Source organism: Chlorocebus sabaeus, chromosome 7 (assembly GCF_047675955.1).
Source record: "Chlorocebus sabaeus isolate Y175 chromosome 7, mChlSab1.0.hap1, whole genome shotgun sequence".
In the NCBI taxonomy this organism is placed as follows: Eukaryota; Metazoa; Chordata; class Mammalia; order Primates; family Cercopithecidae; genus Chlorocebus; species Chlorocebus sabaeus.
The window spans coordinates 22,172,383-22,199,924 of NC_132910.1; the positions used below are offsets into that span (position 1 = coordinate 22,172,383).

General features: G+C 37.2%; 1 protein-coding gene across 2 annotated transcripts in view; it reads left to right on the plus strand.

Annotated features, from left to right (window-relative positions):
• MOB1B (MOB kinase activator 1B) overlaps window positions 1-26,303 on the plus strand; it is a 90,358-nt gene extending 64,055 nt beyond the window's left edge. For both annotated transcript variants that reach the window (XM_007998829.3, XM_007998830.3), the window contains 4 exons: window positions 7,389-7,482; window positions 12,590-12,723; window positions 17,337-17,500; window positions 20,169-26,303. In XM_007998829.3, the coding sequence (XP_007997020.1) occupies window positions 7,389-7,482; window positions 12,590-12,723; window positions 17,337-17,500; window positions 20,169-20,246 (470 nt within the window). In that variant the 3' untranslated portion in view covers window positions 20,247-26,303. The remainder of the gene's footprint in view (window positions 1-7,388; window positions 7,483-12,589; window positions 12,724-17,336; window positions 17,501-20,168) is intronic.
• Window positions 26,304-27,542: the final 1,239 nt, after the last annotated feature.

The window sequence follows — 27,542 nt, forward strand, 5'->3', positions numbered from 1 at the left end:
ATGATAAAGCTTAATTCATAAAGCTTAATTTAAAATTTATTAAAGATTAATTTAAAATTAAGCACAGCAAGAGGTTAACAACTATTAATAAAATAGAACAGTTACAATTATACTGTAGTAAAAGTTATGTGAATATGGTCTCTCTCTTTCAAAAGAATTTTATTGTGCTTTACTTAACCCTTCTTGTAATCCTTCACTCTGATAACCAAGGTGGCTACTATAAGTGATTAATGGGCACGTATACAGCTAGACAGAGGGATGATTCACATCCCAAGTGGACGGAGTGAGATGGTGTGAAATTTCATCACATTACTCAGAATGGCACACAATTTAAAACTTACATATTGTTTATTTCCGAAAATTTCCATTTAATATTTTCAGCCCGTGGTTGATCACAGGTAACTGAAACCATGGATAGTGAAACCACAGATAAAGTGGGACTACTGTACTACTGAAACACCTAGAACTTTGAGAACTTTTAAAATTTCACAGTAATTCTATGATTTTACTACAGCTGGACACAAATTGTTCTGGACTGAAGCATTAGAACATCTGCTTAGGATATACTCTGCTTTGAAAATACAGCATTTAACTGAAGTGTTGGACTGTAAAATTTTCTTTATTTATAGTAATCTTCCCAAATGACGCTTGATGAAGTAGGTGAATAGGGTTGGAGTCAGGACAGATACTTCCACTCACTGGCAGTGATTCAATAAACATTTCAGGTTTATAAAAGAGTAAAGGGAATTATTGAAAAGATTTATATCCAAATGATAGGTGAAAGTATAATTACTTAGCTAATACAGGAGAAAAATAGAATAATAAAAAATAATCCTAAAGAATATAAGGAGAGACTGGGTGCATTGGCTCACGCTATAATCCCAGCATTTTGGGAGGCCGAGGTGGGAAGATTACTTGAGGCCAGGAGTTTGAGACTAGCCTGGGCAAGACCTGTCTCTATAAAAATATAAAATAAAGTAAATTAGCTGCGAGTGGTGGTTCACATCTGTAGTCCTAGCTATTCCAGAGGCTGAGGTGGGAGGATGGCTCGAACCCAGGAGTTCGAGGTTAGCCTGGGCAGCATAGGGAGACCTCTTCTCTAAACAAATAAAATAAAAATTTACCCACCAAGGACTCTTGCATTCATAACTGTAGTTGAGATCTCTCCCCAGGCTTCACGAATTAGTCAGAACTCTACCTGATAACACTATTTTGATGTCTAAATGTGATTTCAAAGTGCACATGTTAAAAAAGGAACACAGAAAAATATAATTGAAGTTATGAAAGTTACCAGTGGTCCATATAAATAGAATCAACTGATCTTGACAAAGAAGAAAAGACAATTCAGCGGAGAAAGGATTATTTTTTCAACAAATGGCGGTGAACACTGGGACATCCAGATGCAGAAACATAAATCTAGACACAGATTTACACCTTTCAGAAAAATTAACATGAATTGAATGATAGACCTAAAAATACAACACAATACTATAAAACTTCTAGGAAAAAAAACAACAACACAGGAGAAAAATCTATGTGACCTTGGATTTGGTGATGAGTTTCTATATACAAAACCAAAAGTGTGCTTTTAAAAGAAAAAATAAATTAGACCTCATGAAAATTTAAGAGGCCAGGCCCAGTGGCTCACGTCTGTAATCCCAGCATTTTGGGAGGAGGCCACGTGGGTGGATCACTTGAACTCAGGAGTTCAAGACCATCCTGGCCAACATGATGAAACCCCATCTCTACTAAAAATACAAAAAAAAATTAGCCAGGCATGGTGGTGCATCCCTGTAGTTCCAGCTACTTGGCAGGCTGAGGCATGAAAAAATCCGTGGTCATAATGGGAGATTTTAACAATCCTCTTTCAGTAACAGATCGAAAATGCAGAAGAAAAAATCAGTAAGGAGTTAGAAAAATTTGAGCAGCATGATTAACAAACTTGACCTAGAAGCACATGACCTAAGCATCTAAGAGTATATATATGTACAATTTCAAAAATGGAAACCAATACATTCTCTGACCATGGTAGAATCTCACTAGAAAGCAGTAGTAAACAGAAATCTCTATATGTTTGGAAAAAGCAAATCTCAATGAAAATTAGAAAATATTTTGAACTGAAATTTGGGGATGAAAATACTATATATGGAAACTTATGGGATATATTATAGCTAAAGCTGTGTTAGAGGAAATTTAGAGCCTTACATAAACACATATATTAGAAAAGAAAAGGCCGGGTGCGGTGGCTCATGCCTGTAATCTCAGCACTTTGGGAGGCCCAGGCGGGCAGATCACAAGGTCAGGAGATGGAGACCATCCTGGCTAACACAGTGAAACCCCGTCTCCACTAAAAATACAAAAAATTAGCCGGGTGTGGTGGCGGGTGCCTGTAGTCCCAGCTACTCGGGAGGCTGAGGCAGGAGAATGGTGTGAACCGGGGAGGCGGAGCTTGCAGTGAGTGGAGATCTCCCCACTGCACTCCAGCCTGGGCGACAGAGCAAGACTCTGTCTCTAAAAAAAAAAAAAAACAAAGAAAAGAAAAAATATTAAAAGTTAATGAACTAAGCATCATTCTCCTAGGTTGGAAAACCAACAGCAAATTAAATGCAAAGAAAGTTAAAAGAGGCGAGGCCGGGTGCAGTGGTTCATACCTGTAATTCCAGCACTTTGGGAGGCCAAGGTGGGTGGATCACCTGAGATCAGAAGTTCGAGACAAGCCTGGCCAACATGGCGAAACCCCATCTCTACTAAAAATACAAAAATTAGCTGGGCGTGGTGAGGAATGCCTCTAGTCCCAGCTGCTTGGGAGGCTGAGGCAGGAGAATTGCTTGAACCCAGGAGGCGGAGGTTGCAGTGAGCTGAGATTATGCCATTTCTCTCCAGCTTAGGCAACAAGAGTGAAACTCCATCTCAAAAAAAAAAAAAAAAAAAAAAGTTAAAAGAGGTTATTAGTAAAGAACAGAAGTTAATAAAATAGAAAATAAACATAAAATGGAATCAGGCTGGGCGTGGTAACTCATGCCTATAATCCCAGCACTTTGGGAGGCGGAGGTGGGTGGATCGCTTGAGGTCAGAAGTTCAAGACTAGCCTGGCCAACATGGTGAAACATGAGACTTCATCTCAAAAAAAAATAATAATTCTTTGAAAAGTCTAAAATTTATAACTCCTGGTAAGATTGATCAAGAAAAAAATATTTTAATATTTTAAAAATATTAATTTAAAATATTAATTATTTAATAATATCTGAAAGCACAAATAACCAATATCAGGAATAAAAAAGGAAATACACACCAGATCTTACATAACATTAAAAGTTGTAAGAGAATATTGTTTATTTAAAGTTGTAAGAGAATATTGTGAACAAGTTACAGATTTATCCCAATAAATTTGAAAGTTTAACTGAAATAACCGAATTCTTATAAAATTTCAACTGATCAAAGTTAACGCTAGAATAAAAAATCTGAATAGTCTTATAACTTAAAAAAAATTGCAATCTATTTAAAAACCTTGCCACAATAGTATGTCCATGAAACATTTAAGGAAGAGATAACACCAGTGTTTGACTCTTATGAAGAATGGGAAAATATATTAGTTTTATGAGTTCTACATGAACATTAGAAGAAAGGGAACTAGGTCATCTAACTTTTGAAATGAATGTAGATAATAAAAATGTTAGTGAGTTGAATCTAATAACATTTTAAAAGTGTATATAATTCATTGTGACTAAGTTGAGTTTATTCCAGAAATACAAAGATTAGTTTAACATCTGAGGGGCCTCAGGTTGTGGCTTATGCCTGTAATCCCAGTACTTCGGGAAGCCAAGGTGGAGGGATCACTTGAGGCCAGGGGGTTCAAATCAGCTTAGGCAATATAGTGAGTCCCATAATTTTTTTTTTTTTTTTTTTTTTTGAGGCAGAGTTTTGCTCTTGTTGCCCAGGCTGGAGTGCAATGGCACGATCTCGGCTCACTGCAACCTCTGCCTCCCAGGTTCAAACGATTCTTCTGCCTCAGCCTCCCGAGTAGCTGGGATTACAGGCATGCGCCACTGTGCCCGGCTACTTTTATATTTTTAGTAGAGATGGGATTTCTCCGTGTTGGTCAGGCTGGTCTTGAACTCCTGACCTCAGGTGATCCACCTGTATCAGCTTCCCAAAGTGCTGGGATTACAGGCGTGAGCCACCGTGCGGGCTAAATCCCACTATTTATAAAAAATTTTAAAAGTTAACCAGCTGTGGTGTTGCATGCCTGTAGTCCTAATTACTCAAGGAGGTTGAGGCGGGAGGATTGTTTGAACCCAGGAGTTTGAGGCTCCAGTGAGCTCTGACTGCACCCCAGGCGTGGGCAATAGAGTGAGATCCTACCTCAAAAAAAAAAAAATTAGAAAAAAAATGTAAATTGGTCATTGTAATTCACTGCATTAACCAAAATCAAGGAGAAAAAAAAATCATATCACAGCAATACATGCAGAAAAACCATTTGTTAAAATTCAAAATCAATTCATAATAAAAGGGTTATCAAGTAATAGATGAGAACTTTCTTCTGATAAAGCATATCTGTTTGCAGAATAGCTATAACAGTATAATAGTAAATGTTGAAATTTTTTCTTAATTTAGGAAAGAGTCGAGGATATCTGCCACCAATATGTTACTGGAGTCCTTTTTTTTTTTTTTTTGAGACAGAGTCTTGCTCTGTCACCCAGGCTGGAGTACAGTGGCGTGATCTCGGCTCACTGCAGCCTCTGCCTCCTGGATTCAAGCAGTTCCCCTGTCTCAGCTTCCTGAGTAGCTGGGACTACAGGTGCACACTGTCATCTCTGGCTAATTTTTGATATTTCAGTAGAACAATGTGGTTTCACCATATTGTTCAGGCTGGTCTCGAACTCCTGACCTCAGATGGTCCACCTGCCTTGGCCTCCCAAAGTGTTGGGATTACAGGCGTGAGCCACCGCACCTGGCCAGTTACTGGAGTCTTAACCAATTCAGTAAGGCAAGAAAAATAATAAAAAATATACTGACTGGAAAGGAAGAAAGAATTATTCTTTTCATTTATAGCCAGTAAAAGTAAATATGTTGATTGGTCTGAAAATCCCTTTTTGGAAAAGAAAATATGTTCAAAATCTAAAAGTCCATGATTATTATTACTAATAGATGAATTTAATGAGGTGGTCAGCTCTTGGGTCAATATAAAGTTATGAATATCTCATCACCAGGAAATAGAGGCCAAAAGAAAGAAAAATGAACAAAAAGGAAAAAAAAAATAACATCAAAAATATCAACCTAGGGACAAATCTAATGAAACCTGAAAACTATTCCTTTATGATTAGTATATTTTGTTATCTTCTTTTAAAATTAAATTTTTATGTTTTTGAGGGAGTTTTGCCCTGTCATCCAGGTTGGAGTGCAGTGGCACGATCATGGCTCACTGCAGCTTGGAAATTCCCTGGCTCAAGTGACCCTCCCACCTCAGCCTACTAGAGTGTTCCAGAGTGCTGGGATTACAGGCATGACCACCATGCCCAGCTAATTTATTTATTATTTAATATTTTGTAGTGGCGGGATTTTACTGTGTTGCCCAGGGTGGTCCCAAATTCTGGGGCTCAAGTGATCCTCCCCAGGCCTTGGTCTCCCCAAGTGCTGGGGTTACAGGTGTGAGCCATCATGCCTGGCCTATGCTCTTTTTAAACTTAATTGTCTTGCCTTTCACATTTAGAGGTACAGTCTACTTAGAATTGCTTTTTGGGTATGACATGAGTGAAGAGTCTAATTTTATTTGATTTCATTTTGTTTATTTATTTTGTTGAGATGGAGTTTCGCTCTTGTTGCCCAGGCTGGAGTGCGATGACACAATCTCAGCTCACTGCAACCTCCGCCTCCCAGGTTCAAGCGATTCTCCTGCCCCAGCCTCCCAAGTAGCTGGGATTACAGGCATGTGCCACCATACCAGGCTAATTTTGTATTTTTAGTAGAGACAAGGTTTCTCCATGTTGATCAGGGCTGGTCTTGAACTCCCAACCTCAGGTGATCCGCCTGCCTTAGCCTCCCAAAGTGCTGGAATTACAGGCGTGAGCCACTGCTCCCGGCCTCATTTTACTTTATTTTTTTGAGACAAGATCTCATTCTTTGGCTCAGACTGGAATGCAGTGGCGAGATCATAGCTCACTATAGCCTCGAACTCCTGGGCTCAAGCAATCCTCCTGTCTTAGCCTTCTGAGTGGTGTGGCTCGGACTGCAGGAGAACACCACCATACTTGGCTAATTTTTAAAATAATTTTTGCAGAAGTGGGGTCTTGCTATGTTCCCCAGGCTGGTCTTGAACTCCTGGCCTCAAGCCATTCTCTTTCCCCAGTCTCCCAAAGTGTTGGGATTACAGGTGTGAGCCAACTGTGCCTGGCCAGGTTTTATTTTTTCCTGATAGCAATAACCAGTTGACTCAGAAATATTTATGAAAACATTGTCCTTTGCTCATTCTGCAGTGATGGCTATGCCATAAATCAAATGTTTCATCTATGTTCGCATCTGTTTCTGTAATTGCCTAGGTCTCTCTTCTGTTCCATTGGTCTACTAAAATTATACTGTTCTATTCATTGTGCTTTATAAATCTTAGTACTTACCTTAGTTTTTGTTCTGAGACATATTCTGTCACGCAGGCTGGAGTGCAGTAATGTGATCATGGCTCACTGTAGCCTAACTTCCTGGGCTGAAGGAGTCCTCCCACCTCAGCCTCCTGTGTAGCTGGAACCACAGGCATTCACCACCATGCCCATTGGCAGAGACGAGGTCTCAGTGTGTTTCCCAGGCTGGTCTTGAATTCTTGGGCTCAAACGATTCTCCAGCCTTGACCTGTGAATGTGTTGGGATTACAGGTGCGATGCATCGTGCTCAGCCTGGTTCTTCTTTAAGAATGTGTTGGATATTCTTGCCTTGTTGCATTTTCAAATAAATTTTAGCCTTTTTGGGGCCTATGGAACGGCATCCCACTATCATTTCAATTTGTAGTTCCGTGATTACCAACATCTCTTCACAGGACATTTGACCACCTGGAAATTTCTTTTGTGAAGTGACAGTTTAAAACTGTCTCACATTTTTCAGCTGTGTTGTCTTTTTCTTATTGATCTATATGAGTTCTTTATATATTCTGGATAAAAGATTTCGTTGTTTGTATATGTTGCAAATAATTTCTTCCTCTCTGTGCTTGCCGTTTTGCTCTCAAGGGAGTTGTTTGATAAACACAAGCTCCTCATTTCAGTGTATTGAGACTTCTGTGTATGGTTTTCACCTGTTCTTTGTAGGGGAAAGAACACTGATAAGCCTATTCTGTTCAAGTACAATAAAATTTCATTTTAAATTTAGCCATTTTGTTTTACTTACAACTGATATTTGCTTTACAGCTGTGGATTTCTTCAATCAGATCAACATGCTTTATGGAACCATCACAGACTTCTGTACAGAAGAGAGTTGTCCAGTGATGTCAGCTGGCCCAAAGTAAGACATAGTTAATGATCAGTTTCTTATTTTTACATTATTTTACGGTTCTTAGAGAAGAATAGGGTTTCTGACCATGTAATTTTTTGCTACTTAGCATCTCTTTCTGAGGTTTGCAGTGACTTTTAATCTAGATTCCTTAGCGTGGGCTTTGTGACTCTCCATCCTGCCTTTTCTCTGTTTGCTTATGTGTCTTCTCTGGTCTATCCTAACTGGATTACTGGAAATACCTTGCTGTTCCCTCCATTACTTACATTCTCTGGAAGCTTGCTTATTCTCTTCTTCTCTTGGACATTTTTCTTCTCTCCCATTTCACTCCTGTCATTTTCTGTCAATATTTCAAAAAATCTTACTGATCTTCATGTATTTTTTCAAATACTTCTCTGTCAAAGCCTTCTGATTTCATCAGACTATTTAACTTTTTTACCTTTGTAATGATATTTGTTTGTTATATTTCTTACACTATTCATACATGTTTTATTTAACTGGTTGGATTTTTTTCCTCTTTTAATTCCCTTTTGGTGCAAGGACAGAGCTTGCTACCTTGTTTTAACATCCAAAAAATGTGGGTTGAATCAGTACATTTTGGAAACTGGCTTTTATTATTACTTCTACTAATAATAACAATGGCAGTTACCATTTATTTAGTGGTACCTAAATGTAAGGCCTTTCATATATATTTTTTACCTCATATGTCAACATTCATTATAAAAATATTGCTCTATGCATTGCCATAGACTCAAAGAATTTAGTCAAATGATCAAAGAGCCCGTAACAGAAGTATAATATTGTAGCTCAGGAAAGATATGGAGATACCATGTGAAGACGTAAAATAAGTTGGCAGTTCTCAGTAAAGAGAAAGGAAGATCACACTAGCAAAGACACAAAGCTGTGTTTGAACCTTCACTTCTTTCTAGACCGTGGAGATGAGTATAGCTGCAGAGCTATTCAAAATCTAGTGTCTGTCAATTCCCTTCCTCCATTTAGACCTCTTCCTGCAGCAGTATGTTTGTGGTTTTTACCCGTCACGGAACTGTTTACTTTGGAGCAACGTCTTCTGTGGAGTTTGTATGGGGTTTGTAGTTGCAGGTGCGTCTTTTGTTCTCTCCTCACCCTACTTGAACTTGTATGAACTGTCGCACTCCCAACCTCGCCTGTTTGAAAAGTCTAGTCAAGATAGCCCCTTTAAAAAATAATGTCGTTTAGGCTGGACATGGTGGCTCACGCCTACAATCCCAGCACTTTGGGAGGCTGAGACTGGCAGATCATCACCTGAGGTCAGGAGGTTGAGAGCAACCTGGGCAACGTGGTGAATCTCGTCTCTACTAAAAATAGAAAAATTAGCTGGGCGTGGTGGTGCACATCTGTAATCCCAGCTACTCAGGAGGTTGAGGCACGAGAATCACTTAAACCTGGGAGGTGGAGGTGAGGTTGCAGTGAGCTGAGATCGTGCCACTGCACTCCAGCCTGACTGATAGAGTGAGACTCTGTCTCAAAAAAAAAAGTGATTTAAAGACATAGTTGTCTCCTAATTTTATCGTCAAAGGTAGAGTGTGAATTTCTGTTACTTGTTATTTTGGGAAGATTTCTTAGAGGAACGGGGGCATTTAGAAATGAAATACTTTTGGAAAACTAGTATTAGTATTAATTCTTGTCAATATTACTGATGTTCACTTTGGTTAAGCTTCACTTGTGAAAATAGATGTTTTTAGTTTTTCTATTCTATGGTCAGTTTTACCTTGAGAAATTAAATAGCACTGCCTTCTAAGAAAGCCAGTTCTTCTGGCGTGAGAGCTGTTTGTCTCTGTTCCTGTATGCATGCATGCGTGCGTACATAACGTTAAAGCTGTGTGGTCTCCTGCCTGCCTGCTTCCCTCTCTTCCTTTTCCTTCCTTTCTCCCTCCTCCTGTTTCTTCTTTCTCTACATCCCTTTTCTTCTTCCTTCTCTTCTTTTCTTTTCTTCCTTCCTCCCTCCCTTCCTTTCTCCTTTTTTTTTTGAAGGGGGGAGAATCTTGACATTTCCTAGTCATTAGTGCTAAGAAGATGTAGTAGTTGTCATAGTTCTTCATTTTTACCAGCAGATGGATTGTGCCTAGGAGAGGCATTTGTTAATACTTAATAAATGCTAAGCCCCTTGCAAAGTAGTATTGAATCATGGCTCATAGAACTTTGTTCTCAGATACTGTTTTTTAAATTTTTATTTTATTTTTTTTGAGACAGAATCTTGCTCTGTTGCCTAGGCTAGAGTGCAGTGGTGAGATCTTGGTTTACTGCAACCTCTGCATCCTTGGTTCAAGAGATGTTCCTGCCTCAGCCTCTTTGAGTAGCTGGGATTACAGGATTATGTCACCATACCCGGCTGTTTTTGTATTTTTCATATAGACAGGATTTCATCATGTTGACCAGGCTGGTCTCAAACTCCTAACCTCAAATGATCTGCCCTCCTCGGCCTCCCAAAGTGCTGGGATTTACAGGGGTGAGCCACTGTGCCTGGCCCTCAGTTACTGATTTTTATTATTATTAAAAAAGAAATTGTGCATTGGAGTTTGCAGTTTACCAGTTCATGCTGTGATGACAGAAATACATTTCAAAGAGAATAGTCTGTCAAAGGTAAAATGAGAAAGGCACTGCGGCAAAATAGAGCTACAGAATGAAGGAAGGCATCGTAAATACAAACACAACGAAAGAAAAAGAAGAGATTAGGGAGTCATAGTTGTAAACTCTAAAGGTCTAAGCAATATACAATTATTTTATTTTTCAAAAAGCCTTAGGATATAGATAGTTAATATTTTTAAAAAACACTTCAGAATATTGAAAATGATTCTTTGGTTTACCTTGTCTGTTTCTGCTTTTTACATTTAAATATAAATGTGAAACATCTGAAAATGATTGACAAGATGAAAAACATGATTGTGAGGGAAAGTTAAAAATGTTAAAGTTTCTTCACATAAGGTAGTAAACATGGTTGTGCCCCTGTCTCTTAAGAATAATTACAGTCAGCCAGGCACGGTGGCTCACGCTTGTAATCCCAGCACTTTGGGAGGCCGAGGTGGGTGGATCATGAGGTTAGGAGATCGAGACCATCCTGGCTAACACGATGAAACCCCATCTCTACTAAAAATACAAAAAATTAGCCGGGCGAGGTGGCAGGTGCCTGTAGTCCCAGCTACTTGGGAGGCTGAGGCAGGAGAATGGCGTGAACCCGGGAGGCGGAGCTTGCAGCGAGCCGAGATCGTGCCACTGCACTCCAGCCTGGGCGACAGTGAGACTCCTCCTTAAAAAAAAAAAAAAAAAAAAGAATAATTACAGTCTGGGGATGGTGGCTCACACCTGTAATCTCAGCACTTTGGGAGGCCAAGGTGGGAGGATTGCTTGAGCCCAGGAGTTCAAGGGTGCAGTGAGCTATGCTCTGCCACTGTACTTCAGCCTAAGCTACAGAGCAAGATCCTGTCTCAAAAAAAAAAAAAAAAAAAAAGCATAATGATGGCTAAAATCTTACCATTCATGGTCTCTATCTCCTAAGAGGAGCAAACAAGGAGATACAATAGGCTTAAATTGCACTAAGAACTTTAGTATTATATTAGAAAGAAGCTTTTGACTGTGAAAGTGATTAAACAGTAAAAACAGAATATCAAGAGTTGTTGGAAAGTATCTCCTTGGAGACCTTCAAAATGGACTTGATAGTCATCCCTATTGCCCCACTTTTGGCAGTAAGGTTGTCTACAGATGTTTAATTCAGGTATATCTTGTTTAATATTATTGTTCAGGTATAAGTAGTTCTGATTAAATAGAAAGCATCCTCACTTATCCTATCCAAAGATAATTGTTATTGTTTAAAATATCCTGTAGTATTTTTCTATTATATATTGTCATCTCCTTTCCCAGGCTAACTGACCTATCATTTAGCCCAAATCTGGGGACAAGGGTAGAACTGAATCAAAGGGAGAGAGGTTAAGCAGCAGAAGTAACCTTTTGGAAACTAAAATACTAAATGCTAGTTGAGTTTAGAGATTTTTCCACTTTGGAATTTCACTTGTATGCATCTTCCTTATCTCAAAATTCAGGGGGGGTGTGTGTGTGTGTGTAACTCTTTTAGGGTTTGTGGTTTTTTTTTTTTTTTTTTGAGACGGAGTCTCGCTCTGTTGCTCAGGCTGGGATGGGCACCATCTTGGCTCATTGCAACCTCTGCCTCCCTGATTCAAGCGATTTCTGGCTAATTTTTGTATTTTTAGTAGAGACGGGGTTTCACCATATTGGCCAGGCTGGTCTTGAACTCCTGACCTCAAGTGATCTGCCCGCCTCAGCCTTCTGAAGTGCTAGGATTACAGGTGTGAGCCACCTTGCCTGGCCTCTTTTAGGGTACTTTTCATACCGTTTTTACATCTTCACTTTTGAGGCTGTCCTTTCTACTAGCCTATTTTCCTTGAGAGTAGGGAAAGTGTCTGTCTTTCATTTTAGTGTTTCTTGTTCTTGGTATCTTTTACATGGAAGGTGCATATTAGATGTTTATTGAATCAAAGGATGGTGGTGTTCTGCTAATACCAAAAGCCTTTATTTGGGTTGCAAATTTTCTTTGGACCTTCTTTAAAGACATGTTTAGCTCTTCAGCCAAATGTACTCAAATATGAAATCATTCTCATCCTCATTAATCTTATTTTGGTGCTTCTGTGTCATTCTCTATCCTTAACTGAAAATTTAAAGCCCCAAGTTAAAAAGAATTGTACTGCATAAGGAGAAGTGGTTTTTAAGGAAGAAAAACAACCATAAAGTACAATAGTCATCATAGAACTAGGAAGCAAGCTAGTTTTTCTACTATAATAATGTGTGTTTCTAAAATATAAATGCTGTTTATGACAGCTGTGCAGAAAAATTCAGACATGTGAGGAGAGCATAGAAACACAAAACATGAGTTTGTTGGGATCTACTTAGTTTGAATTGTGATAAATGCAAAGTAGTCCATTGGATATTTAAAAATATATCTTTATTTGGAGGAGCAGAGTGTTGAAAACATGTCTGTGTGTACATTAGTAATATAGATACATAAAATATATACACTGTGTATAGGTATATACTAATCTTCTGTGTGCTTTTTATCTCTCCGATGCAGATATGAGTATCATTGGGCAGATGGAACGAACATAAAGAAACCTATAAAGTGCTCTGCACCAAAGTATATTGATTACTTGATGACTTGGGTTCAGGACCAGTTGGATGATGAGACGTTATTTCCATCAAAAATTGGTATAATTATTTTTTGTAATTGGGATCCATCATGATTTATCTTTTATATGTTTATAGAATTTTCCTCCCTTTTTCCACTATATCTAGTTGGAGAGTTCTTTATGGCTGTGTTGATGTGTGTATATGATATGCACCTCCCAAGAAGAGGCACAAAAGTTTGTTAACACAGTGGTAAAATAAGCAAGTGATCCTGTGTGAATTGAGCTTTCCCCCTTTAACTTAGTGCTTTTAAATGCATAATTAGCTGAAAGGATAGGTATATTAGAAAATAAATGATCTCCCTCTCTTAAGGTAATTATTTTTTGATGATATTCTAGATTAAAGTATCACTGAGTTTATTTTCAGACAATGATAGTTTTTTTTAATACTTTAAAAAACAATTATGATCATCATTGAGAATAAACTTACTTTCCTGAAGTAAAGGAAAGGCTTAAAAAGCCCTTTCAGTAGAAAGTTCTAGCTGGAGGGTTATTCCTATTCCAGGAACCATGGTAAAGTACCATACGTAACATATATTTCCAATCTTACGCACTTAAAGGTGTTTATCTTTTTCAAACCAAATTTATCATGAACATTAAGGTAAACCCTCTATTTTATTTTATTTTATTTTATTTATTTTAATCTAATTTATTTAGACAGAGTCTCTATCACCCAGACTGGAGTTCAGTGGCGTGATCTCGGCTCACTGCAACCTCCACCTCCCAGGTTAAAGTGATTCTCCTGCCTCAGCCTCCCAAGTAACTGGGACTACAGATGTCCGCCACCATGCCCAGCTAATTTTTTTGTATTTTTAGTAGAGACAGGGTTTCACCATGTTGGCCAGGCTGGTCTCGAACTCCTGACCTCAAGTGATATGCCCACCTCGACCTCCCAAAGTGCTGGGAACTCTCTCTCTAATTTTAAATGATGAGATCAGTATATCTAGGATAGTAACAAAATCTACCCCTGTTACAGAAAAAAGAGAATGGATATTGAGTAGATAGCTAATAATATCTGCCACAGTCTTATCTGCTTATTTAGGGAAGTTCATATGGCTTCTATCCAGTGCTATTTAGTAATATATTTGTGATCAAAAGGGAGTTTGAATTTATGATCCACAATATGAATCTTACAAATTCAAATATTAAGCTGTGTGAGAAGAAAACAAGATTTGAGGGGTTGCCGTATCATCAGCTGAGTGACTTTTGCTTTTTTATATTTACTTTTAAGGGCCACTGAACTCCAGTCTGGGTGATAGAGACTCTGTCTAAAAAAATTTGATTAAAATAAATAAAATAAAATTAGAGGGTTTACCTTAATGTTCATGATAAATTTGGTGTGAAAAAGATAAATGTATTTAAAAACATGACTGTCTAATTATAAACATATAGACAGTCATGTTTTTGCCTTCTCAAACTTCTTACAACTTACAACTGATTGTCTCAAAAAGCTAAGAATCTGCTCCTGTAATGTTAGAACTTTTTGACATTTTATGATTTATTTTTTGAAAAAAAAAATGTAGTGAAGACAACAATATAAATAGTTGTTATTATGGAGTATTTTAAACATATTTATTGAATGCATTAACCACTTGGAACTTTTTTAATAAAAGAGCAATTTTTTTTTTTTTTTTTGAGATGGAGTCTCGCTCTGTCGCCCAGGCTGGAGTGCAGTGGCTGGATCTCATCTCACTGCAAGCTCCGCCTCCCGGGTTTACGCCATTCTCCTGCCTCAGCCTCCCGAGTAGCTGGGACCACAGGCGCCCGCCACCTTGCCCGGCTAGTTTTTTGTATTTTTTAGTAGAGACGGGGTTTCACCGTGTTAGCCAGGATGGTCTCGATCTCCTGACCTCGTGATCCGCCCGTCTCGGCCTCCCAAAGTGCTGGGATTACCGGCTTGAGCCACCGCACCCGGCCTAAAAGAGCAATTTTTTAAGACTGAATTACTTATATGTATATATGTATCATAAGGGTTGGATGAGTGTCCCCACGTTTTCTCTTCTCTCTCATAATACAGTTTTAAAATTTTTATTTTGATCCAATTTCAAACTTTTAGAAAATTTGCAAGACTTATGCAAGGAAATGTAAAAAGAATCATACAAACCCTACATCCAGATTCTTCGTTGTTAACATCTTCCTCCTTCCCTCTCCCTCTCCCAACCTCTGTCACACATACACATATATTCATTCATTCCTTTTCTTAAACTGTTTGAGAGTAAGTTGCATATATGATGCCTTTAAAACCTTTAATATGTATTTCCTTAAAAAAATCACAGTACAGATATCAAAATTAGGAAATTTATATTGATGCTATACTATATAGATCTTATTTGAGCTTTTCAGGTTTTCTTAATGTACTTCATAGCAAAGGAAATCTTTTATATTTGTTTTCATTTATTTGTTGTCTCTTTAGCCTCCTTTGATCTGGAAATGTGCACTTTAGTCATTTTTGGTTTTTCATGACATCGATACTGTTGAAGAGTACATATTATTTTATAGATGTCCTTTCACTTTGGTTTGTCTTATGTGTCTTTGTGAACTGTAGTAATTTTAAATGAGCAGTAGCAATATGATGGCAATATGATGACATTGAACCCAGTAGTACCAATTTTGGCTATTATGCCAGTCTGCATCATTTAGCAAGTTTAACAAAGCATATGGGATTTTATGCGTTTTTAAAAATAAATTTTATCATGTATATTTAAGATATACAACACGATGTTATGAGACTGTACATAATAAAATGGTTATTATAATGAAACACATTAAGATATCCATCATCTTACATAGTTACCCTTTTTCCCCCCTGTGGTAAGAGCAGCTATAATCTACTCATTTAGCAAAAATCCTGAATACAATATACTGTTCTTCTTTAAAATTTTTTTTTTGAGACAAGATCTCACTCAGTTGCCAAAGCTGTAGTTCAGTGGCACAATCACATCTTACTGCAGCCTCAATCTCCTGGGCTTAAGCAATCCTACTGCTTCAGCCTTTTAAGTAATTGGGGCCACAGGTATACACCACCATACCCAGCTAATTTCTAATTTTTTATAGACGCAAGGGGCCACTATGTTGCCCAGGCTGGTCTTGAACTCCTGGCTGAAGTGATCCTCCTACCTTGTCCTCCCAAGTGTTGGGATTACAGGTGTGAGTCACCGCCCAGCCTCAGTACACTAAGTACACTACTGGTAACTGTGGTCCTCATGTTATACATTAGATCTTTAGTCTTGTTCATTTTACATATCTGCTACTTTCTATCCTTTCACTTAGCTCCACCACTCTCCCTGGTAGCCACTATTTATCTCTGTATATTTGACTTTAAAAAAATTCCACATACGTGAGGTTATACAAGATTTTTCTTTGTGTCTGGCTTGTTTCACTTAGCGTAATGCCTTCCAGGTCTATCCATGTTGTGGTAAATTGCAAGATCCCCTCTTTTTGTAGCTGAATAATATTTCATTGTATATATATAGCACAGTTTTAAAAATCCTTTCATCTGTTGATGGATACCTGGGTTGTTTCCATATCTTGGCTATTGTGGACAATGCTGTAGTGAGCATAGGAGTGGAGATACCTTTACGACTGGGTTATTTAATTTCCTTTGGGTATATACCTAGAAGATGGATTGCTGGGTCATATGGTGTTCTATTTTTAATTCTTTAGGAACCTCCATGCTGTTTTCCATAGTGGCCATACCAATCTGTGTTTCCATCAACGGTATATAAGAGTTCCCTCTTCTCTACAGGGATTTTGTATTTTTCTACTTTTGTTATTTCAGTGCTGTAAAAGTACTTTTAATTTACAAATTAAAAGTGTAATTTACAAATCAGTGGAATAGAGAATGCAGCTAATTTCAGGACAAACGTAGACCTGGAGTAGTAATGAAATAATTCCCATAGAAAAAAGTACAATATAAACTGCAAGCATTTTAAACAAAACTGAACATGGTTAATGCATTATTTCTGTTCAGCACATATTTGTATTGAGATTTAAGAAATCTGATGATCTGGCCGAGCGCGGTGGCTCACACCTGTAATCCCATCACTTTGGGAGGCCGAGGCGGGCGGATCACAAGGTCAGGAGATCGAAACCATCCTAGCTAACATGGTGAAACCTTGTCTCTACTAAAAATACAAAAAAATTAGCCGGGCATGGTGGGTGCCTGTAGTCCCAGCTACTCTAGAGGCTGAGGCAGGAGAATGGCATGAACCCGGGAGGCGGCGGAGCTTGCAGTGAGTGGAGGTCGCGCCACTGTACTCCAGCCTAGGCGACAGAGCGAGACTCCATCTCAAAAAAAGAAAAAGAGAAAAAAAGAAATCTGATGATCTGAGTGTTTTAGCTCCACTACCATCTTGGGTGTGTGTTTGTTTCATTTTAGAAATGCGGTGGTAGTATGTTAGAGACATAACAGGCTGTAATGAAGACTAATTCTTGTATCATAAAAACTTTGAAGTTTATTTTCATTCATGACATGTTGAGAACTTCTGAAAAGGTATAATGGGTATATGTATAAATTCATAAATACTACTTCTTTTCAGCCTTGTCTTGGTGATTTATTTTGCTCTTTGCCAACAAACTCATATTGTCTTGTTGTCATCTCTTGTTACTAGAGGGAGTTGTTTATCTCTTTTCTAGGTGTCCCATTCCCAAAGAATTTCATGTCTGTGGCAAAAACTATACTCAAACGCCTCTTTAGGGTTTATGCTCACATTTATCATCAGCATTTTGACCCTGTGATCCAACTTCAGGAGGAAGCACATCTAAATACATCTTTCAAGCACTTTATTTTTTTTGTCCAGGTAAGTTGGATGAGGAGGCCTTTGGTGCTCAGGGTAAGCATTTATCTTCATAATTCTAAGGTGAATACTACATCCACACTGTCAGGATGGAATTTGCCATATCTCTCTAGTCTGCATCCTCTTCTACACTTTTCCATGATGATAAGGACTGGCTTTTGGTTTTTAAATTTTTTTAGTTTACAAGTTGATGGTATGCAAGTCTAAAATGGATTTGAAAAGTTGTGCCTTGGATTTGCTTCAGTTAACAGGCCATATGGAGGGGCCGGATAATGAATCTGACTAGTTTGGCAGATCTGTGAATGAACTGGTTCTCCTGGACATTTTAGTACTTCTACTCCAGTCTGCCCTGGATCTTTATTAGCAGACTGTGGCTCAGGAATGGGTTTTGAATATCACATCCGTTTTTTGTCTTTTTTTTAAAAACCACATTCTAAATAAGTTTTAAGTTAAGGACTGTCCATCATGTCTGAGGGAAAAATATGTCACAAAGAATGTTTCTGTGCCAGAGGGTCATTAGTCTTTGGTCTGACTTCCTAGTTGACTTCCTCTTTTTTTAGTCTTCAAAGAACTGGCCTTACAAATGTAGACTAAGCAGTGACAGTATTCTCACCTTGCTGTAATAATAAGAGAAATAACAGGCAAAGATGAAAAAGTGGTGGAAATAAAAGAGCTGACCAGTTTTTTTGTTGTTGTTGTTGGAGGTTGAGAAGGGGAGATGGTTGTCAGGAGAATAAACAATTCAACATCTTGAATTCGTGTTATTTTTGTATATCGATAGGCATATATTTATAAATGTCATTGCCACTTCCCCTGTTCTTTTAAGAAATAATGTATCCGTCTTCCCCCTGTACACACTCCTCACACTGAAGGCATACATTTTACCTATATAAACATACTTTAGGAGATTGTAACTTGCCAAAACTGTTGCTCCTAACGTTACTTTACTGTGGTATCCCATGTCCAGAACTAAGGAACAAAGAAAATGTTGTCCTAAAGTTTGCATCTGTGTTTGGTTTAGGCAGAACATGATTGCTAAAGTTGAGGTTATGGTGGTTTAAGAGAGTATATTCTCCCTCCAGAAGGGTTAATTTTACTTGACTCAGTGATCTTACACTGTGTTTCCCAACTCGTAGCAAGTAGCAAGGGATCGATACATAGCATTTACCACATCTGATCCTGTTTGTATCTCACGACACTGTGAACTTCTTAAAGGTAGGTCCATTAGTTATGCAGTATCACCGTTTGATTAAGTAAGGGGGGCACTGGCCTTGGACCCCACAATTTCGAGATAAGTGCTGTGGTCCTTCCGCAGCCTGCACCCCTCCCCACAGAGCGAGGAATCCATAGGGCTAAGAATATACCTTCCTAAATCCCTTCTGTTGCTTGCTTGGGTACCTGAAACTCAGAATTATCTGTCCACATGGTCCAAAATGTATTTCCATGGTCTCCATGCATCTTTTCCTGGGCTCCATTCTTTTGAGGGCAGGTCCCGTCTCTTGATATGTGTACCTCTAGGCCTGAGGGGTAGCTGATGGCAGCTGTTTCAGAGGGAATGTGGACATTACCCAAAGTGTCCACAATCGTATATGAGACCTCCTGAGGTGCAGGGTGGATGGGGTTGGAAAAGCAGGGAGGTTTTCTAAGGGCCAGGCACCCAGGGCTGGCTTTCCTCATGTCACTACTTTCCAGTGCAGAATCCTGAGGAGTCTGGAGAATTCTAAGTTTGAATCTGTTCTCCTGGTTGTTGTGAAAGTATATTTGTTAAGGTAGGAGGATAGAACATGTTTTCTTAACAACATTCTACCTTAATATAAATTTTAGTAATTTAGTCATATGATACATGACTTGGCCCAGACTCTACAAATCTTAGGCGTGGTCCTGCTATTAAATACCCCCTAATACTTCTCTCCAGTATTTAACTGTAGTGCTTGGCACATGATAGATGCTAATAAACAAATTAAATTGGAAGCTGAGAGTGCCTTACCATGGCAGCAGCAGATCAGAAATCTAGACAAGCCTCTATTTACTAGCCTTATGGTTTATAGTTCAGGGGAAATCTATTCAGAAGTGAACTTCAGAATGACAGGGGTGGAATTTCTAAAGGAGCACAAATTAAATTCAGGTTTTCTCATGTGTTCTTCACAGTACTTTAATTTGTCATTTGTGGATCCAACCATATTCATGTTATTTTCCTACCATATCTTATAATAGCTTGCAAATACGTTAGTTTGTAACCAGATTTTGGCTTTTCGTATAATGCTGAGTTTGCCTGAGATGCTAGTGTTTTTTTTGTGTGTGTCTCTACTTAGTTGACTGTACTTAAATGGTGTCCAGATCATTCCTTTCAATAGGAAGCAGCAATTCCCATTTATTGTTACTCTATGTCAGGCATTACATGAAGTGGTTAACATCCAGTATCACATTTAGTCCCCCACAATAATTTTATGAGGTAGGGGGATTTATCCTAATGTCACAGATGGAAAAACATAACATCAGGAGTGGTTAAGTGATTTACCCAAGACACAGACCTAGTGAACAAGGAAAAAAAAAAATCTACTTTTATTTACTTCAAAAGCTAATTTCCAACAAATGTTCATGGTAATTTACTTTGGAATAAGATGCAAATAATGTTTTTGCTATTTATTCTGCCTTTCTTTATCATGCGTAGGAATTCAACCTTATTGATAGAAGAGAACTTGCACCACTCCAAGAATTGATTGAAAAACTCACCTCAAAGGACAGATAAAAGGATGCAGAACTGTGCACATTGTTCCTCAAATGAAGCAGTGTGGAGTGTATTGGGGTTTTTGTTATATTTTGTTTTTATCTGGATTGTTTTTGTCCTAGGTTTGGGGGTGGGGGCTTGTTTGGGTTCCTTTTTCTTTATTCTGATTATATGAAACCATATTCGATTGCTAGGGGAAGCCAAGAACCATTCTCTATACATTTGATTAAGGGTAAATTTATCTTAGTGGACTTGGTTTTGGTTGCTTGAGGAGTTTTTAAATAATATTGTGTGCTGCAAGAAAGTGCTTATTGATTGAACTGCCGATAGATTGGTTTCTGTGTGGTATAAATTGCCCATTTTTGAAGTCCCCAAACGACTTATGTTTTTAAGTGCCTTGGCAGGCTCACTTCTGAGGTGCAAAGCATAGATAATAGAACTGAACAGGGCTTGAAACAATATTAGGATTACTACCCAGGGCACTTACTGGTGCATGTTGTAAAATATCTATGATAAAAGCCATAGTTTACCTAATATGGTGATCTCCAGCCTTTACTGCTTTGAAGAAACAGAATTTGTAAAGGTATGCATGTAGAACGTAAAAAATATTTCTTAATTATATTTTATATTGATGGTAATATATTATGTTCAACAATGCTTAAAGCTCTACAAGCAGGTCTTTTTCCCACCTCTTGATATCTGTGATATTGAAACTTGAGGATGTTGAAATGTATTACATTTTGGCTTCTTTCTACATGTTGACTGCACTGTAGATGTAAAAATTCAGGTTATCTATAGGATTGCCATCTTCAGAGGTGATGCTGAACTGTGAGGTTTCCTAGCAATTGCCAAATGAGCCATAAGTCTGCAGAATTCCCTTCTACTTTGAAGAGGAGGGGATAGGAATGTGTATTTGGCTGGGGGCATGGAGATGTTTGTATGGGGAGTTAGGGATGGGGAGTCAAGTTCTAGAAAGTTTTGTCTGAAAACCTTTGAATAGAATGGCGTGAAGATTTTAATCAATTACTTATAAACCAAGTCTTAGAGACTTCCTTTTAGGAATCAACTTCCATGAGAAGTTAAAAATAAATTATTAATTTTAGGTACAGACATTAAACATGGAATTTAAGGACTGTTGGGGGAAATTGATCACTTCTTAGCATTTCCATTCAGTGAATGGAGCTGATGTTTGCCTGTCATTTTAAGATGATACCATACCTTCTTTGGTTATCGTAGGCCCAGTTTGAAGCATTCTGACTTCTGGTTTTCCCACTGTGAAAGGAAATGTTTTTCTTTGCAGTGATATCAGATAATGAAAAATGCTAATTCAGTAGTTACTAACTTTTAAATTTTATTCACCATGACTTTCTAGTGAATTATTACCATAAATAACAAGTTCAGAAACTTAGTTTTTAGAATATTAATTTTTTCTTTCAGTTTTATTCTAGAGAAATACCCTTTTTAGAAATCCAGTTTTAGTTTTGTCATTTCCAGTAGCTCTTCTGTCTTCAGTTAGAAATATATACCCTTCCTTCAGTTGAAATATACACCTTTTTCACATCTAGGAAGAAATGCTTGCCCTTAAATAGTATAGATTAAAAACACTCAGTAGAAAAGAAACTAAATTAAATCAATTTGTTTTGCCATTAACAAGTAGAGCAGTGATACAATTTACTGCCATTACAATTATGTTGACTAGAAACTGCCTTTTTCTCCACTTCATTTCTAGGAATTATTCACTGAGTACCAACAGTAGAAGTAACAGGAAAGCCTGGCAGAGTTAAATATATTGGACATTTATTGGTAAAGCTTATTTATAAACTGCAGTCAGAGCTAGTTAATTTCCTTAAATTTTTTTTTTCAGATAGATAATATGAATCATTATGGGTTAATTCAGAAATAAAATTTGTGAGGTGATTTCGAGTCTTGTCTATATAGGAAAATGAAGCACAGAATTACTCAGTCTTCCATATTGTATTTGACTTCATATCTATCTAATAACAAAGGAGTTGCAGTAGCCAAGTGTAGAGAGAATAGTGAAAAATTAATCTTGCCCTTTCAAGCCTTATACAGTAGTACACTGTACTTATTTTTAGTAGTAAGACCTACTTTCCCACTATATGTACATAGTTTGTTTTCACTGTGCCAGAATCTCAGGTGCCTGCTTAGAGTATTTCTTTAATCACAGTCACTGGGAAGTAAGGATATGTGTATATGTGTATATATGTTAACAAAGCATAGCAGTTCTCTAGGGGAGAGGCCTGGCATTGCACATGGTGTTACATGGGTACAAGTAAGGAAAAAATCAGAAAGTGAAAGAACTGATGTAATAAAATGTTGATTTGATTTGGTTGGTTCCCATGAAAGTTAGTAAGATGCCCTTTTAAATATAAGGATCAATACTTTGTTCTGCAGCAGAGTTTGCTGATAAATGTCTATTGGATTCATTTTGGATTTCTTCAATTAATTTGTAAGTAACCAAGGTAATTATTTTCCCCCTTGTGCTCTATATTAATACATAGCTATAAAGCAACAGTTGGTTTTCTTATCCTTTGATAAAAGCATCCCATAAAATGTAGTAAGTTAACATAGTATTATTGTCACACACAATGCTTTTTTTGGTTAAATGTTGATATGAAGCAATGTTTTAGAATTACTTTAATTGATGGAGTAGTGGTGCTAGAGAGAAATTAATAACAAAAAGAATGAAAATATTTTAATTAGCAGTAGATGGTGCTACTGGCTTTCATTTGCTGACTTGATTATTCCCTTTCCCTTAAAAACCATGGCATTAGACTGCACTAAAATAACAAGCACATTAGTTGCTGGTAGAGGTTTTGGAGGTTAATTTAGCTTAAATTGGAAGATTTTTAATTGCAGTCTCTACCTTTCCTCGGTTAGTCATTTGTAAATTCTAAATGGTCACCATAAAATGTATTAGGTAGGAGATGATATGTTTTGTGTATAATATATCTCAGACTGAGTTACTGCCTGGCCTATCAGTATGGATAAAACACTACAATCTCTTATCAGGAAATAGAGATGATGCGGATATTTATATATTACATATATAACCACCAGACTCCATTTTATGTATTAGCATTTTCCTTGCTTAAGGAAAAGTAGCAAAACAACATTTCATTTATACTTTTGTTTACCCCTCTCTGAGAGAGGTTTTGATAACCACTGAAATAGTAGAATATGTAAGATACAAATATTGAGTTGTAGAACTTACTTTGTAAGGTGAATAAGTCATGCCTTAACATCCAAATGAGAGTTGATCTTCAGAGTGGTTCTTTTGGGAACACTGTTTATTCCAGCTATACTGCAAAAGTGTAATGTTTTTGGAACTCTTCTAGAGCATGACGTGAAAAGCAGTTTTTTATTATGCAGGAAAATCAATTTCATCATTTTAGTTGCACCAAACACTTTTGGCAGCTTATATGACCTATTATTTTTTTGACATGGAGTCTTGCTCTGTTGCCCAGGCTGGAGTACAATGGCATGATCTCAGCTCACTGCAACCTCCACCTCCTGGGTTCAAACAGGTTTCTTGCCTCAGCCTCCCAGGTAGCTGGGATTACAGGCAGCACCACACCTGGCTAATTTTTGTATTTTTAGTAGAGATGGGGTTTCAACATATTGGCCAGGCTGGTCTCATACTCCTGACCTCAAGTGATCTGCCCTCCCCAGCCTCCCAAAGTGCTGGGATTACAGGTGTGAGCCACCACAGCCAGCCAGTATGACCTATCTTAATCATCAGCTCAACTGTAATTTAAGCTTGGCTCTTTTCTGAGAGTGAAACCATTAGGGAAGTTCAAAGGAATGTGCCATAATTTCCGAATTTGCACAAGAGAATGTTTTAAGCATTGGTAGCATCATTGAATAAAATAATAGTTTCCTGATGTCACTGTTTTGAAGTGGAAAATATCACTTGGATGTGGAGGTTTTACTTTTTAAAAAAATTCAGCTTAATTACCTTAATTACCTTAGATATATTAATAATGGAAAAAAACAAGTCCTTTCTCTAGAACTTGTTTTCTATTTTTATTCCTTTTTGTGAAAACTTTTCAATTTAATTTTGACTACTGTAGGATAGTATTGATTGAATGGATACTATGGGAAAATGGATCCAATATTTAAGATAGAAGTAGTTTAAGGAAACAACAGCCTTTACTGCCATTTTTTAAAAAAATGTTTTTACTCAGATGAACAATTTGACTTTAATGAAAGACTGGTGATTATTGTACAAAGAAATTGGAATAAGTTTCATCTACTAATTATACTGAGTTTTAAGCCTACATATCACAAAATATTTAGAATTGTGTAACCTTTTCATACATTTATAATTTTTAATGTCTTTTTAAAAGATGTGGGACCAAAAGTATATTTACAATTTGGAAATTTGACTGAATACCAATAAGAAAACTTACTTTATTTTGAAATTTATCTGGGATATTAAAGAATCTACCAATTCTTAAAAACACAGATTTATACTTTAAGCTTATTTTGAAATTAAAGAATATATACCAATTCTTAGAAACACTTTAAGGACTACTCTTAAATAATTTAAATATCAGAGTTTTGTTGTAATATTAAAATTTACCATGGAAATCACTGTTGTTCAGCTATCAGCTTAATTGTGTATGATATAAATGTTTAGCAGTAAAGCTATCTTAAGATTTAATGGAAAAGTTTAATTTGAAGATGTAACAAAAATTCTGACCAGAGATGATTTTGAATTTTTAAGGCTTTCCTAATAGGCTAATCACAGAGAATAATTCAGTTTGAAGGTATAAAACTGCTCTGTATGTCTGTCACTTGTAGCTGAACTGATTCACATTTTGACAAAAGAGAGAAAATACAAAAATCAGTTTTGCAAATGTAATACAACTTTTTCTGCATATAGAACTAAATAATTGAAAATTTTGGGCTACAGTTCTCAAAGGTAGATAGTAAAATCACTGGCTTTTTCCAGCAGTATGTTTTTCCACTGTGAGTGTAACACACACACTGGAAAATAATTAGGCTGATTTTGCAGGTCTTCATTGTTAGAGATTCTGAAGTATTTACTGTCAATTCATAGGTTTCAGTTTGTTTAGGAAATTAGTGTTTGACAGCTTTCTTTAAATTATTTCACTGAAGCTGAGATTATTAGTGATACAAAGTCAAAATTTCAATATTTAATTTCTCCATATATTATTAATATTGTTTTTATTTGTAGATTCATGTTCTCGTCTGATTTAATATTAAATTTGTATAGGTGGTGTTTCTTACCATTTTGCACAAGTTTTTATTTTTCTGAAATACTTAATTGTGCAGGTTATAAAAAAGATTAGTGCATTTTCATTTTAAGGATGCTTTGCTCCTTAAATTGTTTGGCAGAAATGACTGTTTTTAGGGAAAATAGTTTTTTTTGCAGCCACTAACTTGTATTTGTTATTATTGTACATGCATAACCAGGGTGGCGAGGGCACTAATCTTGTAGGAAACACTTACTTGATGTTTCATTTGAACTTTTCCTATAAGTTTAAGTTACTACTTAGAATTACCCCTAGGAACAATATCATGAAATCTAGGTTGAAAGAGAAAACAGTATATATGAGAACACTTAAAGTTCAAATAGAAATCATTTCTGAAGACAAAAGCAGAGGAATATTGTCAGTACCAAGTAATGTAAGAATAAGGGCAGCATTTATACTGTACAAGTATTGAGGAGAGTGCATAAAGACAGGGAACTACTCTCATGGAGACAGTTTTTCTCTTATAATGAAGTTAGAAGGGGAAAAATCGTCTAAGTTATGAAATTCAACATAGGCGCTATATTACAAACTGTGCCAGATTATGCAAATTGTTATTGTCACTGATCAAAGTTTAATCGCTTCATTTTTGTTTAAAAAGGGATACTGAATGTCAGAAAATCTGTAATATGTTTTATTCAAAAGATGTAAATAATGTATACAGACTTGTATGTGATGGAATGGGAAATATTTAAATTCTAGGTGTTTGTTTTTTTTAAAAGAAGAAACTCAATGTTTTTAAGAAAAAAATGAATAAATAGTTATGTTTGGCCATGAATCCTGACTTTGCATCACTGTTTATTTTTGCTATAGGCTTTCCCACACCAAACACATTCCAAGGGAAATATTGAGGGTATATGTAATATGTTGAACATTTAAAATGTTAGGCATTCTTTCTGTAATGTTCACAACAACCTGGGAAATTAGTATCTCAGTGTCTTAACATCTTAGAAAACTAAAGCTCAGAAATTGTACAAATCACTGATTTGGATTAGGGTTTTAAAACCCTACTATGTGGCTCAAGCCTGTAATCCCAGCACTTTGGGAGGCCGAGATGGGTGGATCACGAGGTCAGGAGATCGAGACCATCCTGGCTAACACGGTGAAACCCCGTCTCTACTAAAAAATACAAAAAAAAAAAAAAAAACTAGCCGGGCGTGGTGGCGGGCGCCTGTAGTCCCAGCTACTCGGGAGGCTGAGGCAGGAGAATGGCGTGGACCCGGGAGAGGGAGCTTGCAGTGAGCTGAGATCCGGCCACTGCACTCCAGCCTGGGAGACAGAGCGAGACTCCGTCTCAAAAAAAAAAAAAAAAAAAAAAAACCCTACTATGCCTGAACTTGAAACCAGTGTTTTTGTTTTCCTTTTTTCACTTTTTTCTTTATTCTGCAGTGTGCAGGTGTATGTTTTCTGTAATATATACTATTATTACAGTGAGAACAGTTAGCACAGTAATAATCATTTGTTGACCTTTTCATCAAGCTATTATTTAATATTTTGTCTTCATTATAGATCATTAAGGAATATTAATAAACAATATTGGTGAATCATTTACAAAGTTCCAAAAAGGAAATGTGTATTCTATTTTATTTTTTATTTTAGGGATGGAGTCTAGTTCTGTTGCCCAGGCTGGAGTGCAATGGCACGATCTCAGCTCACTGCAACCTCCACCTCCTGGGTTCAAGTGATTCTCCTGCCTGAGCCTCCCAAGTTGCTGGGATTACAGGCATATGCCACCATGTCTGGCTATTTTTTTGTATTTTTAGTAGAGACAGGGTTTCACCATGTTGGCCAGGCTGGTCTTATTTAGGCCTCCCAAAGTGCTGGAGTTACAGACGTGAGCCATCATGCCCGGCCAAAATGTGTATTTTAGAAGTCTTCTCAGAGTATCAGTAGTATTTATGTTAGAGGCATTTGTGTTTGAATCTTTAGGTTAAGAATATTTAATGGTAGTAGCCACAGTTGCTCAAAGTCACTAATGATATTTGGGAGAAAGACTAGTTGAAATGCTAGCCAGTGC